General features: G+C 57.6%; 1 protein-coding gene across 1 annotated transcript; it reads left to right on the top strand.

Moving 5' to 3' along the window:
* The first annotated feature begins 450 nt into the window (after positions 1-450).
* Positions 451-15,239, top strand: MMP25 (matrix metallopeptidase 25). The gene is made up of 10 exons (XM_011982604.1): positions 451-1,076; positions 1,489-1,621; positions 4,700-4,835; positions 4,945-5,237; positions 11,533-11,709; positions 11,809-11,893; positions 12,030-12,112; positions 12,683-12,835; positions 12,913-13,170; positions 13,335-15,239. Exons 1-10 carry the CDS (start codon positions 978-980, stop codon positions 13,604-13,606), a joined length of 1,689 nt encoding a protein of 562 aa, XP_011837994.1. The 5' UTR covers positions 451-977; the 3' UTR covers positions 13,607-15,239.

Here is a 15,239-nt window from a genome sequence, read left to right as displayed (position 1 = left end):
AAATAAATAAAATAAAAAAAATAAAAAATAAAATGTCCGGCACCTGGGGAGACGGGAGCAGTCGCAGAGCAGCTCCTGTTCCCGGGATCTAGAGCGGCCCAAACCCCCGCTTGCCCAAGCCGAGTCCCGCGCGCAGCCCACGTGGGCTGGGGGACTGAGTATCCGGCCCTCTGGCAGCTGCAACCGCGCACAGCTGGAGCTGGCGGGGCAGAGGGCGGACCGGGACCCCGTAGGGAAGGAGGCTTCCTTCCCAGTCTCCTGCTGCCCGGAAATCCCCCCAGCTCTCAGACAACCCGCAGCACCGGTCCTGGGGGGAAGAAGCGGGGCGGGATACAGGGATGGGGAGGGCTGGCTAAGTCGGAGGCCCGGGCCGCCCCCCCCCAGGCCGTGCAGCTTCAAGAAAGCAGAAGCGAACCCTGCCCCGGGGAGTCCCACAGGAGCGGGGATCTAGGAAGAGAAACTTGCGAGCGAGGGAGTTGGAGCCGTGGACCCCCGAGCCCCGCCCGGGCGTCCTGCGTCGGAGGAGGGTCTCTGGGTCGGGCAGGGGCCACCTCTTGGCCCGCCCCTTGTCCCTGAACGTCCGAAGATTGGGCCATTTCCCTTGCCGCGCCCTTACCGCTTATCGGGGTGCGCCCGGCCCCACGCAGCCCTCCGCTCGCGCCCAGAGAGGAGGGGCCGCCGGCGCAGAGCCCCGGGACCCCGAGAGACTGCGCCGCTCCCGCGTCCTCTCTACCGTCCTGGGATTCCCAGGCCGACCCCACCCAGCGGCGCGACCCTGGCCCTCCTGGACCCTCCGTTGACTCCACCGCGCGCTTTCCAGGACCCTCGAACATACCCCAGCCCTCCAGCCCATCCCTCCCTGCTCCGTGCCGGGTGCCCCCGGCCCTCTCCAGACCCGGATCTCTTTCCCCGGTTCCCGGGGCGGCCCCAGCCAGGCCCCCTTCGAACCCCGCCGGCGGCCAGGGCTGGGGCGCGCCATGCGGCTGCGGCTCCGACTTCTGGTGCTGCTGCTCCCGCTGCTGCCACCGCCCGCGCGCGCCCCGAAGCCCTCGGCGCAGGACGTGAGCCTGGGCGTGGTGAGCGCGGGGTCCACAGGCTCTTGGGGTCTGCAGTTTCTTGGGGTCTGCAGGGAGATTGAGAGGGAAGCCGGGTCCGGACTCCTGGGTCCGGAGAAAGCAGGGGCAAGATTCCAATATCCAAAGAGTGACTGAGGATGGAGTCTGGGCTCCCGGATTCTTGGTCTGTGGGGAGGTTTGGGGCTGGGATTTGGAGCTCTGGAAAGGAGCTGAGGTGAGGAGCTGAAGTCCAGACAAAGACTGACAAACCCGGGACTGAAGTGGGGACCTCCGGAGGGGAGCAGGCAGGCATCCGGGGCTGGGGCGCTCGGCTCTGAGTGCCTGAGAGGGGCACGGCTGCCAGGATGGTGGTGGGCAGAGAGAGCCCAAACTTTTCACCAGCCCGCTTCACCTGTCGTCTCCGATGCCCTAGGACTGGCTGACGCGCTACGGTTACCTGCCGCCACCCAACCCTGCCCAGGCCCAGCTGCAGAGCCCTGCGAAGTTGCGCGATGCCATCAAGGTCATGCAGAGGTTCGCGGGGCTGCCTGAGACCGGCCGCATGGGTAGGTGGCCCTCACCCCTCCCCAGCCCTGCCTCTGCATACAGCCTGACCACCGCCCTACAGTCTTTAGACCTCAGCATGCTCCTGGAACACGGAGCTGTGAAGATGCTGATTTCAGGCCCCAACCCCAGAGGGCCTCAGACATTCATCTTTCCATAAGCATTAATCAAGAACCTAGTGGCTCATGCCTGTAATCCCAGGGCTTTGGGAGGCGGAAACTCAAGGATTGCTTGAGGCCAGGAGTTTGAGACCAGCTTGGCCAACAAAGTGAGACGCCTCCCACTCTCTAAAGATTTTTTTTTTTTTTTTGATACAGAGTTTTGCTCTTGTTGCCCAGGCTGGAGTGCCATGGTAGGATCTTGGCTCACCGCAATCTCTGCCTCCCAGGTTCAAGTGATTCTCCTGCCTCAGCCTCCTGAGTAGCTGGGATTACAGGCATGCGCCACCACGCCGGGCTAATTTTGTATTTTTAGTAGAGAGGGGCTTTCTCCATGTTGGTCAGGCTGGTCTCGAATTCCCGACCTCAGGTGGCCAGCCTCCCAAAGTGCTCAGATTACAGGTGTGAGCCACTGTGCCCAGCACTCTAAGGATTTTTTTTTTTTTTTTTTTTTGAGACGGAGTCTCGCTCTGTCGCCCAGGCTGGAGTGCAGTGGCCGGATCTCAGCTCACTGCAAGCTCCGCCTCCCGGGTTCACGCCATTCTCCAGCCTCAGCCTCCCAAGTAGCTGGGACTACAGGCGCCCGCCACCTCACACGGCTAGTTTTTTGTATTTCTTAATAGACACGGGGTTTCACCGTGTTAGCTAGGATGGTCTCGATCTCCTTACCTCGTGATCCTCCCGCCTTGCCCTCCCAAAGTGTTGGGATTACAGGCGTGAGCCACCGCACCTGGCCTAAAGCCTGATTTTTTTTTTTTTTTTTTTTTGAGACGGAGTCTCGCTCTGTCGCCCAGGCTGGAGTGCAGTGGCCGGATCTCAGCTCACTGCAAGCTCCGCCTCCCGGGTTCACGCCATTCTCCAGCCTCAGCCTCCCAAGTAGCTGGGACTACAGGCGCCCGCCACCTCACACGGCTAGTTTTTTGTATTTCTTAATAGACACGGGGTTTCACCGTGTTAGCTAGGATGGTCTCGATCTCCTTACCTCGTGATCCGCCCGCCTTGCCCTCCCAAAGTGTTGGGATTACAGGCGTGAGCCACCGCACCTGGCCTAAAGCCTGATTTTTTAAAACTTAGCCGAGTGTAGTGGCATAGGCCTGTGGTCCCAGCTACTCAGAACGCTGAGGTGGGAAGATTGCTTAAGCTCAGGAGTTCAAGGCTGCAGTGAGCTATCATTGCACTACTGCACTCTAACCTGGGCAACACATGGAGATCCAGTCTCTCTAAGAAAATATACTTTGAGCATCTCTTAGATGGCATGCCCTTTCAGCTCCAATGGTATAGTGATAAATAAAGTAGGTAAAGTTCCTGCTCTCATGGAGGTAACTTTCTCGAGGGAGAGAGAGACAGATCAAGAACATAAATATGCAAGATAATTTCAGATAGTGGTGAGTGTTTGGAAAAAAATAAAATGCTATTGGCACCGAGGGGCTGGTCAGGTTAGGGTAGGTCCCTCTGAAAAGTGTCATATGAGCTGAGACCACAAAGAGGAGGAACCAGCCATGGGAAGATGTGGAAGAAGAACGTCCCGGGCAAGTGCAAAGACCCCATGGCACGCACAAGCTTGTGTGCCTGGAGCGAAAGGAGCATTGAAGAGCTCTGGCGAGAGGCCTCAGCCAAGGGCCCTGAAAGGTGATTGGGGTTGATTCCAACGGTGATTAGCAACTGCGCAAGTGTTCTCAGAAGGGAAGTAACTTGGAACTTGGTATGACTTGCAGTTCTTTTTTTTTTTTTTTTTGACAGAGTCTCACTCTGTTGCACAGGCTGGTGTACAGTGGTGCAATCTCGGCTCACTGCAACCTCTGCCTCCCAGGTTCAAGTGATTCTCGTGCTTCAGCCTCCTGAGCAGCTGGGACTACAGGCACCCGCCACCATGCCCACCTAATTTTTTTTTAATGTTTAGTCGAGACAGGGTTTTGCCATGTTGGCCAAGCAGGTCTCAAACTCTGAGTCTCAAGCGATCAGCCCACCTTGGCCTCCCACAGTGCTGGGATTACAGGCATGAGCCACTGTGCCCGGCCTTGACTTGCAATTTTAAGCTTCCTCTGAGTCCTGATGGAGAATGAAAGGCAGGAGCCCTGAGACCAGGCAGAAGACGGCTACGGAGTCCACACGAGGGATGGTGGCAGGAGGATGGGTGGCGTATGTGGCCAGGAGTAGTTAGATTTGGGGTGTATATTTTGGAGGCAGGGCCAAGGAACTCTTCTGTGGGGTTAAGTGGGTAAGAAGAGGGAATTTGAAGGATCTGGCTCACTACAAGGAAAGGTAGGCCCTTTCTCTGTCCTGGTGACTCACGAACAGCCTAGAACAGTGTCTGGCATCTATATGTCCTTCACTACTATTTGCTGTCTCAACAAATGAGGTGCAGTTTGACCTTAATTTGGAAATGAGGCTACTGGGGATGGAGCCTGACTGGGAAAGGGGACCCCGGAGAGACCTAACCCCGGAGGTGGCGGCTTGCCACAGGAGGCCAGAGACCCAGCCGGCCTGGGGACTTTGGACTTAATCTGGGTTTGAGGAGAGCTTGGCAGTGATGGAGTGAGGCCTGCACAGCTCCCAGAGGGTTCCAGCCTCAAAGGTCCTCACTGCATATCCAGGGTTCCTTTCTCCAGAGTCTGCCCACCAGGGCCCAGGAAAGCTGGATGCGAAATCCTGGCCTGAGCCTCTGAGCACCACCTGCATGCAGCCAGTTTGTCCCAGGCCAAGTGACGTCGCTCCAAAGGGCAGTGGGAATAGCTTGGTAGGAGCTGGCTTCTAGAGACAGACTGCCTGGGTTCAAATCTGGGCTGTGGGGCCTTTGAGGACACGTTTCTTAAGCCCTCTGAGCCTCAGTTTTCCCATGTAGAAAGTTGACTGGTGCTATGATTAAGGCAGGCTCTCCTATTGTGCACCCCTTTCCCCCACATCACCAAATGTCTCCCACAGACCCAGAGACAGTGGCCACCATGCGAAAGCCCCGCTGCTCCCTGCCTGACGTGCTGGGGGTGGCGGGGCTGGTCAGGCGACGTCGCCGGTATGCTCTGAGCGGCAGTGTGTGGAAGAAGCGAACCCTGACATGGAGGTAGGTCCCAGGGCCCACCCGCACCCTGGGCCTGCCTGCTGGGCTCCAGCTTTGAATGGCTGCCTACTCCCTCCACGGCTACCCTTACGCCTTGCTCCCCTCTCCCCAGGGTACGTTCCTTCCCCCAGAGCTCCCAACTGAGCCAGGAGACTGTGCGGGTCCTCATGAACTATGCCCTGATGGCCTGGGGCATGGAGTCAGACCTCACATTTCATGAGGTGGATTCCTCCCAGGGCCAGGAGCCCGACATCCTCATCGACTTTGCCCGCGCCTTCCACCAGGACAGCTACCCCTTCGACGGGTTGGGGGGCACCCTAGCCCATGCCTTCTTCCCCGGGGAGCACCCCATCTCCGGGGACACTCACTTTGACGATGAAGAGACCTGGACTTTTGGGTCAACAGGTAAAATCTCCTTTCTTATGAGAGATCCTCTTGCCAGGTCTGGTCTCGGCCAGAATAAGTTTTCTGGGAGGCTGAGGCGGGCGGATCACAAGGTCAGGAGATCGAGACCATCCTGGCTAACACGGTGAAACCCTGTCTCTACTAAAAATACAAAAAATTAGCTGGGCGTGGTGGCGGGGTGGCAGGCGCCTGTAATCCCAGCACTTTGGGAGGCCGAGGTGGGCAGATCACAAGGTCAGGAGATCGAGACCATCCTGGCTAACACGGTGAAACCCTGTCTCTACTAAAAATACAAAAAATTAGCTGGGCGTGGTGGCGGGTGGCCTGTAGTCCCAGCTACTCCGGAGGCTGAGGCAGGAGAATGGCGTGAACCCAGCGGAGCTTGCAGTGAGCCGAGATCGCGCCACTGCACTCCAGCCTGGACCACAGAGCCAGACTCCGTCTCAAAAAAAAAAAAAACAAAAAAACCCACAAGGTCTCGCTCTGTTCCTTAGGTTAGAGTGCAGTGGTGCAATCAGAGCTAACTGCAACCGTGAACTTCTGGCTCAAGCAATCCTCCCACCTCAGTCTCCAGAGTAGCTGGGATCACTGGTGCACACCTTCATACCTGGCCTTTTTTTTTTTTTTTTACCTTTTGTAGAAACAGGATCTCATTATCTTGCTCAGGCTGGAGTGCAGTGGCACGATCATAGCTCACTTTAGCCTTCACCTCCTGGGCTCAAGCAATCCTCCTTCCTCAGCCACCCACATAGCCAGGACCACAGATGTGCACCACCACACCTGGCTAGTTTTAAAATTTTTTGTAGAGACCAGGCTTCACTGTGTTGCCAGGGCTGGTCTTGAACACCTGGGCTCAAGTAATCCTCCCATCTTGGTCTCTCAAGGTGTTGGGATTATAGGCATGAACCACCACTCCTGGCCAATAATTAGGTTTAAGTTATATTTATTGATGGAGGCTCTATCATCTAGGGGGTCTCCAGAGAAACAAAACCAATAGGATGTGTGTGTGTGGGATGTGTCTGTGTGTGTATGTGTGTGTGGGGAGGGGTGTGTGTGTGTGTGTGTATATGTGAAGAGATTTATTTTAAGGAATTGGCTCACGTGATTGTAGGGGCTAGCAAGTCCAAAATTTGTATGGCAGGCTGGCAACTCTGGATTTCAGTGACAGTCTGGAGGCAGAATTCCTTCCTCTCCAGAAAACCTTAGCTTTTGCTCTCAAGGCCTTGAACCGATTGGCTCTGCCCCCGCCCCACCCCCAGCCACACTATGGAGCATGATCTACTTGACTTAAGGTCAACTGATTGTAGATGTTAATTGCATCTACAAAGCACCTTCACCATAGCATCTAGACTGGTGTTTCACCAACCAGCTGGGCACGACAGCTGGGCTAAATTGACCATCACAGAGGCCTAGCAGGTGCCTAGCTCCAATCCAGAGCTGGGGGCTTACAGAGATGAAAACAAATCTCTACCTGGCAGCTGAGTCAGAAGAGTGACTGGCAATGACAAAACCGACAGTGACACAGCTGCACAGAGTCCCAGCAGAGGAAGTCCTCAAGCCTGCAGGGGCTCAGAGATGTTGGCCCAAAGCTCTTGGGCAAGAGGAGGCTTCCTAGAAGAGGTGACTTCATTCCCTCAATATATATGTGAATATAGGCCGGGCGCCGTTGCTTCCGCCTGTAATCCCAGCACTTTGGGAGGCACAGGCAGGCAGATCACCTGAAGTCAGGAGTTTGAGACCAGCCTGACCAACATGTTGAAACCCCGTCTCTACTAAAAAATGCAAAAAAATTAGCCGAGTGTGGTGGCACACACCTGTAATCCCAGCTACTGGAGAGACTGAGGCAGGAGAATCTATTGAATCCAGGAGGCAGAGGTTGCAGTGAGCCGAGATCGTGTCACTGCACTCTAGCCTGGACAACAAGAGCAAAACTCCATCTCAAATATATATATATGTGAATATCCACACATACACACTGAGCGCCTACTAGCACAAGACCAGACATACAGGGTTCCGCTCTCCCCGGGTACACAGGATTGAGATCCAATAGGAAGGCAGTGAGTCAGCTCAGTCAGGGGTACGAGGAGCCAGTGAACAGGGAAATGACCCGGGACATCTGAGGCCGGAAGCCAAAACTATGGCATCAGTAGGGAGACTGCAGAAGGTGGCAGGTCCCAGATCACCAAGGACCTTGAAAGCATGTGGAAGACTGTTTAGTTGGGGAATCATTAAGGGGTTTTGCATTCTGGAACTATCATCAACTTCAGCGGGGTCCGGGGGCAGGATAGAGGCAGGGAGGCAGGAAGTTCTCGCACGGTCCAGGCACGAGATGGTGGAGTGTGCTCCCGGGGAAGGGGGCAGTGGATGGATCTAAGGGAGGTTCAGTTAGGATGGGCACGGATTGAGATCTGGCTGGATCCTGGTGACAGGAGAGATGAGGCTGGGGCCTTTGGAGGATGGTGTCCTGGTGGTGCTGTTAATGGAGGTGGGAGAGTGGGAGAGGGAGGAGCAGGCTTGCAGAAGGCAGGCATGAGTGCAGGTCTGGGTGGGAGTCTGCAGAGCTCCGGGCTGGCCGTGCAGGTGGGGCCCAGGAAGTTGAGGATCCTGCCCTAGAGCTTGGTCTCCTCTGTCTGAGGTCAGGTTCCCTAGAGGTGGAGCTCCAGAGGGAAATTCTTGTGCAAGCAGTTTCTCAGGGGCCATGTGCTGAGGGGGATGGGAAGCAGGAACAGTCTAGAAGCTGAGTGAGGATGTGGTCTCAGCTGGAGAGGAGCCTGATCCCATGGGAGTTCTGCAGCAGGGATGGCAATGCCAGGGAGGCGATCCCGCCTGAGGCCAGGCCCAGCTCTTTGTAGCCCCATATTAACTACATTGGCTGTGGGCTGCTGGGGAGCCTGAGTGACAGGGGGAGAGGGGCAGCCAGGGAGGTGTCTAGGTCCTGCGGAGGGCTTGGGCGAGGCAAAAGCTGGTGAGGCTGTGTGCCGCAACATTAAGATGTGGGCTTCAGCCAGGCGTGGAGGCACATGCTTGTAGTCCCAGCTACTCAGGAGGCTGAAACGGGAGGACTGCTTGAGTCAAGGAGGTTGAGACTGTAATGAGCTGTGTTCACACCACTGCACTGCGGCCTGGGTGACACAGTGAGACCCTGTCACACACAAAAGGAGGATGTGGGCTTCAGAGTTGAATTCAAGTAAGTCAGGGTTCTTCCCCTCATAATGAATAACTTCCTTCACCTCATTGTCTCAGGTTCCTCGCCTGAGAAATGCAAGGAGAATGGTGCCTGCTGGTGGCATGGGCTTGCCGATGAAATGAGCGATTCACCCGTGCCTCTCAGCACAGAGCCTGCCCCGGGCCGCATAGTGTGCATTGCCATCTGCTGTCAGAGCTGGGCTAGTGGCCGCCTTGAGAGCCAGCAGTCCATGGGGGCTGGCAAGCTTCTGGGAGGAAAGGGTGGAACGTGACGGTCAGATACAGAGCTACAGAGAACCCCACCATGAAGGGGTAGGTGGCATCAACAGAGATGGAGAAAGACTGAGCCCAAAGGTGATCAACAACAAGAGTGAAGGAGGAAGTGGTCAGCCGTGGCTGGGACAAAAACAAGCCCAGTAAGTTACATTGGCTTGTATTTGGTCATCCAGGGACAAAGTCACCTTTTTAGTGCCTGTAGACCCAGCGCGTTGGGGAAGAATTTAGGCCACAGTGGGCTTAGGCATGAGAGGAGCAGAGGAAGTGAAGATTGAGTTGAGACCACTGGCTGGAGAACTTGACTGGGAAGGGAGGGCAGAGAGCCGCGTAGGGTGAGGGGAGGGAATAGGTCCAATGAGTGTCTTAGGATGAGGAAGTTGTGAGCACTGAACACTGGATGAGCTGATACAAAGAAGGGGTCGGGAATGGATAGACTTACAGATGCATGCACAGAGGCAGGGATGGATAGACTGACAGATGCATGCACAGAGGCAGGGATGGATGGACGGACAGATGCATGCACAGAGGCAGGGATGGATGGACAGATGCATGCACAGAGACAGGGATGGATGGACGGACAGATGCATGCACAGAGGCGGGAGTGGATGGATGGAAGGATACAGGTCCAGAGGCAGGGATGGATGGGTGGGTAGATTGGATGGACAGATGAGGGTAGGTTGTTCTTGTCCTGGAGGAGGTGATCCAGGCTAAGTCCTCACACTGAGCACAGCAAGAGGCAGGAGGTGAGCATGGGGAGATGCAGCTGTGTGCCCCAGTGCACCGGAAGTTACAGATAACATTGATGTCCTGTCTTGATGAAACAGGAAACACATTTATCATCTGAGAATTGGGGGCTGGGGTTGACTGGAAGCTCGAGGGGCTGTGAGCCTGCCATGGGGCTGAGGGAAGCGTGCAGGACCTGCCTGCCAGAGCCTGGGGCAAGGATGATAGGAGGTACTGGGGCCCCTGCGGACTGCCCTCTGAGAATCTCGTGGGGCTGGGGCTGCACAGTTGTGGTTGTGTAATTTCCTCCAGATGCATGGCGTGACAAGGGTGCAGGAAGGGGTGCAGGGTCCGGAAGCTCAGTATGGCCAAGGAGAGACAAGGCAGGGAAGAAGGTGAGAGATGAATGATATCGCTCTGATTGAAACACCAAACTTCCCCCAGTTTCTCAGAAAAAGAACTCAGAGCAACAAGAGAACCTACAGTCGACAGGGAAATTCATCAGTGCAGATGTGATTTGACCAAGACCATTGAAACCCCTGATGAAAGGCAGGCCGGCAGAGCCAGGGTACCTGGCCACCTACCTTGAAGTCTCTGTGCTTCAGTTTCCTCCTCTGTAAAATGGGCTTAGGAGACAGGTTTGGTGAGAAGTGAATGAAAACGTGTTTGCTACCCCTCTTAGGACTCACGTTTCATGCTTAGACGCTCAGCAAGTGGCTTTAGCGAGTGAGATAAGTTTGCTTTTCAGTTCACCAGGTCGTTACCTATGAGCCTGCCCTGAACAGTGCTGACCTTAGTTGGAGATGGCCATGAAACTCATCCGCATGGGGCCATCGGGGCCTCCCTGTGGTGCTGCGGGGCTGTGTCTCTGTCTTGGTCTCTTCTGGCCTCTCAGCAGCCGGAGCAGGAGGCAGCAGGCGGCTCACCAGTTGATGAGGAGCTGGGCTTCAGCCAGGCTGGCATGTGAATCCTCTGGGTCCTGGCGGTCCTGAGCGCCTGACCTGAATCTGGAGGGAAGAGGCTGCTGTGGTGGGAAGAGGCTGGGAGTGAGGCCGGGTGCTGGGGCCAGCAGGCTGTGGTCTGAGAGTGCCTGCTAGAGGAGCTCTGTGTTCCCAAGGAGATGCAGGAAGACTTGGGGGTGGGGGTGGTACAGGGTAGGATGAGGAGTGGTAGAGGCTGTGGACAGGGAGATGGGGAGGGGGGATGGAGGACTCAAGGAATGTAAGGGATATGACTTGAGGAGGGATGGGGGTAGGAATGGGGTAGGAGGCAGGAATGGGAGAAGGTCTTGGGTCAAGGACATGGACCTACATCCCCAGAGGATGGGGGTGGCAAGGGGGAGAGGGGTAGGGATTGCTGACCATAGACTGTAGCTGGGAGGAGGGGATGCTCCCAGGGCTGGGGCTGTCTGCAGAGAATGGCACGCACCTTGTAGGCTCCTGCCCTCGCCCCACCGCCCTCTCAAGTTTCTTTTATTTTCTGTTTTCTTTTTTTGAGACGGAGTCTTGTTCTGTCGTCCAGGCTGGAGTGCAATGACACGGTCATGGGTCACTGCAGCCTTGACCTCCCGGGCTCCAGCAATACTCCTGCCTCCCTGCCTCAACCTGGGACCTGAGTAGCTGGGACTACAGGCGTGCGCCACCATTCCTGGCTAATTTTTTTATTTTTATTTTTATAGGGATGGGGATCTCCTTATGTTGTCCAGGCTGGTCTTGAACTCCTGGGCTCAAGCTATTCTCCCACCCGGGACGCCAAAAGTGCTGGGATTATAGGTGTGAATCACCACATCCAGCTCCTCCCCTCAAACTTCTGTGCAAAAAGTGCTGCCTTCCCAGAGGAGGGGCTCCATCTGTGTGTAAGGTGGCCTCTTCCTCTGTGTGTTCTCTGGGTCTTTTCAGCCTTGTGGTCCAGTGTCCAGCACAGCCATGCTGACTGGGTGACGAGACAGGGATGATGGAGAGTTCCGGGGGGTCCCGGGCACAGGAGGCTGGGGCCACCTCTGGAGGGTGTCCTGCTGTTCCTGTTGGCCATAGCCGCACTCGCAGGGCCTTCCTGTGCCCCCTTTCCCCAGGCAGGGGCAGCCTCAGCTTCCGTCCACTTTCTCCTGCAGACGGCGAGGGGACAGACCTGTTTGCCGTGGCTGTCCATGAGTTTGGCCACGCCCTGGGCCTGGGCCACTCCTCAGCCCCCAACTCCATTATGAGGCCCTTCTACCAGGGTCCGGTGGGCAACCCTGAGAAGTACCGCCTGTCTCCGGATGACCGTGATGGCCTGCAGCAGCTCTATGGTAGGAGGAGAGGGACCCGCCGTGAAACCATCATTGCCCCATCCAGTGTCCTCTGCAGCAGGCCAGGGGACCCACACTTGCTTGACTCTTTCCCCACAGGGAAGGCACCCCAAACCCCATATGACAAGCCCACAAGGAAACCCCTGGCTCCTCCTCCTCAGCCCCCAGTCTCACCCCCAGACAGGTGAGTTCCCCACCAAATGGGTGACCTTGGGTGACCAGCTGCCCAGCCTCAGTGTCCTCTGAGATGGGGATGGTGGGGGTCTCCGCCTTGGAGGAAACCAGCCCCCCACCCCGCTCACCTTTCCTTTCCTCCCCAGCCCATCCTTCCCCATCCCTGATCGATGTGAGGGCAATTTTGACGCCATCGCCAACATCCGAGGGGAAACTTTCTTCTTCAAAGGTGAGTCATTTCATGTGGCCTCATGTATGTTGGCTTCCTGCCCACTTCAGTGACCCACTGGGGTTGTGGGCTTACCCTGGAAGTGGAACTTTTTTTCTTCTTCTTTGAGACCGAGTCTTGCTTTGTTGCCTGGGCCGAAGTGCAGTGGTGTGATCATGGCTCACTGCAGCCTCAAAATACGGGGATCAAGTGATCTTCCCACCTCAGCCTCCCTAGTAGCTGGGACCACAGGCACATGCCAACATGCCTTGCTAGTAATTTATTTTTTTATTTTGTAGAGATGGGGTCTCACTATATTGCCCAGGCTGATCTCAATCTCCTGGCTCAAGTGATTCTCCATTGTCAGCCTCCCAATGTGCTGGCATTACAGGTCTGAGCCACCAGGCACGGCCCTGGGACTTTTAGTGCTAAAAAGGGAAAAGTCCCAGGCAGGCCAGGATGGGCTGGTCACCCTAGATCCATTGCGCCCTTGATTTCCAGATGGGACCCCTCCCCACCCAGCCACACACGTTGCGGGAGGAGACCTCCTGCTGTCTCATGCCTTCCTGTGAACCCCTTTGTCCCCTGCAGGCCCCTGGTTCTGGCGCCTCCAGCCCTCCGGACAGCTGGTGTCCCCGCGGCCTGCGCGGCTGCACCGCTTCTGGGAGGGGCTGCCTGCCCAGGTGAGGGTAGTGCAGGCCGCCTATGCCCGGCACCGAGACGGCCGAATCCTTCTCTTCAGCGGTGAGTAGGGCGGGCCGTGGAGCGCGCTGGGGCCGGCGCGGGGAGCCCACGCTGACCTCCCGGCCTCCGCTCTGCAGGGCCCCAGTTCTGGGTGTTTCAGGACCGGCAGCTGGAGCGCGGGGCGCGGCCGCTCACGGAGCTGGGGCTGCCCCCCGGGGAGGAGGTGGATGCCGTGTTCTCGTGGCCACAGAACGGGAAGACCTACCTGGTCCGCGGCCGGCAGTACTGGCGCTACGATGAGGCGGCGGCGCGCCCGGACCCCGGCTACCCTCGCGACCTGAGCCTCTGGGAAGGCGCGCCCCCCTCCCCTGACGATGTCACCGTCAGCAACGCAGGTGGGAAGCGCGGTGACCTGCGGGTTACTGGGCCTGGCGTGAGGAGAGGGGTGTGGGGAATGGGGACATGGAGACCACCCTGCGGGGATGGGGGTCCTTGGGCAGCAGGGAGCGGGGGCGGGGCGGGGCGGGGCGGGACCGGGACTCAAGCTCTGCTCTCCCAGGTGACACCTACTTCTTCAAGGGTGCCCACTACTGGCGCTTCCCCAAGAACAGCATCAAGGCCGAGCCGGACGCCCCCCAGCCCATGGGTCCCAACTGGCTGGACTGCCCCGCCCCAAGTTTTGGTCCCCGCGCCCCCAGGCCCCCCAAAGCGACCCCCGAGTCCAGAGCCTGCGATTGTCAGTGCGAGCTCAACCAGGCCGCAGGACGGCGGCCCGCTCCCCTCCCGCTGCTCCTCTTGCCCCTGCTGGTGAGGGTTGTCGCCTCCCGCTGATGGGGGGAGCGATCCAGACGGAACAGCGCCCGCCACGGCCGAGTCCCCCGCAGCTGGACCTGGTCGGGGGTTGTGAGGCGCTGGGCGGAGGCCCCTTGTCTGTTCCCACAGACGGGGGCTTGGGCGCGGACTAAGCGGGGTGGATCTCCCGCGCAGGGGCGGCGGCAGCGGGGACTGGTCGCCCTGGCGCTGGGCTCAGTCTCCGCGGGATCTCCCGCCCCCTGCGATGCCACCTGAACCGGCCGCCAGGGGGCGCGCGCGCGCTGGGTCCACGTGTCGGTCGCCGCCCCGGTCGTTCCCTCGCGGCAGCCGCCCGGGGGATAGGACCGAGTCCGGGGAGCACAAGGGGCGGGCCTGCGGCCTCACCCGGAGGGTCGGCGGTCCCTGGCCGCGAGCTGCCCCCGAAGGACTGTCCTTTTCCAGGAAAAGGCAGCTTTTCTCGGAGCGCAGTCCCGGGACTCTCCGCAGCCCCGCCCTGCCTGGCCACTGTGCCTGGCGTTCCTGGCTCGTTAGAGGACAGGCTTTACTGCGAAGCTGGGCCCTGCCCTCTCCCACCCGCAGTTTCTCACCCCGTTCTGCTCCCACGATGCCCCTCTACAGTCATTGCCACATTGATGGGAACCTGGGACCCAGACCCGGAACCAGCCCAGATACCACCCTTGAGGACCCATGCGCCACGTCCTGGGTGGCGGCATCAGTGGCTGGAGGGATGATCCTTGCTCTCCAGACCCTGTTAACCTTGTTTCCGTTCCTCCCCTGCCACCCGTCTCCTCCTCCTCAGGCCACCCAGCCTGGGCACCTCCCTGGGCCCAGAACTGCCTCCCATTGAATGGAGCACCCTTCTATCCCCAAGAACCCCTTCCCTGCTTGCACCCTGGAGAGAACAGCTTAACTCCCATCAACTCAATGGCTGGTGGACAGACAGGGACGGAACCGTGGCTCAGGCCTGGTCATTGCCCCCTCAGCACTCTCTCCTGGAAGGCCTTAGTTCTAGAGTGAGGGGTGGGTGGAACCTGGGGGCACCTGATTCACCCTGTGCCTACTCCCCACAGTTTTAGGATCTAAATGATTGCCTCTGGAACTATTTTTCTAGGCTATCCCACATCAGGATCACTGGGAAATTTAAGTTTGCAGATCCCACACCTCACCCTGAATCCTCACTCAGGGTGGGGTCAGGAATCTGCATTTTAACTAGTTGCGGGGATTGTGGGGGGCAATAGCTGACTGTCTCCTGGCGTTTCTGTGGCTCTGAAGTGTTCCCCCATCCCAGGACCAATCTCTTCATATCTTCTCTACAGAGCCACACTGACGGCCTGACCCCCATGGGTAGTCACTTAGGGGCCACTTCCTAAGTTGCTGTCCAGCCTCCGTGACCCCCTAGTGCTTCCTGGAGCTGAGGCTGTGGGCAGCCATCCCCGCGACCAGGGAAGGGGTTCCCCCAATTTCTCATACAAACAGATCAGCATGAGGACAGAGGCAGGAGACTTTGGTCATTCAGTTACCTGGGAATTCTGGGCTGCTGGGAAACGATTTGGGCCTCTGTCAGTTTCTTTTCCATGTATGAGGAGGGAGAAATTTGTATTTTAGAAACTTATTCATCCCAGTCAGGACAATAAAAATGAATGGACAAAAA

This window comes from Mandrillus leucophaeus, unplaced genomic scaffold, assembly GCF_000951045.1.
Source record: "Mandrillus leucophaeus isolate KB7577 unplaced genomic scaffold, Mleu.le_1.0 Scaffold240, whole genome shotgun sequence".
Classification (NCBI taxonomy): Eukaryota; Metazoa; Chordata; class Mammalia; order Primates; family Cercopithecidae; genus Mandrillus; species Mandrillus leucophaeus.
The sequence above is the reverse complement of the archived record's forward strand: the minus strand, read 5'-3'. Positions and strand labels throughout refer to the sequence as shown.

Coding starts and splice junctions, on each gene's coding strand:
- MMP25 (XM_011982604.1), top strand. CDS start 978: ATGCGGCTGCGGCTCCGACTTCTGGTGCTGCTGCTCCCGCTGCTGCCA. Junction 1,077..1,488: donor AGGACGTGAGCCTGGGCGTG/GTGAGCGCGGGG, acceptor CCGATGCCCTAG/GACTGGCTGACGCGCTACGG. Junction 5,238..11,532: donor CTGGACTTTTGGGTCAACAG/GTAAAATCTCCT, acceptor TTTCTCCTGCAG/ACGGCGAGGGGACAGACCTG.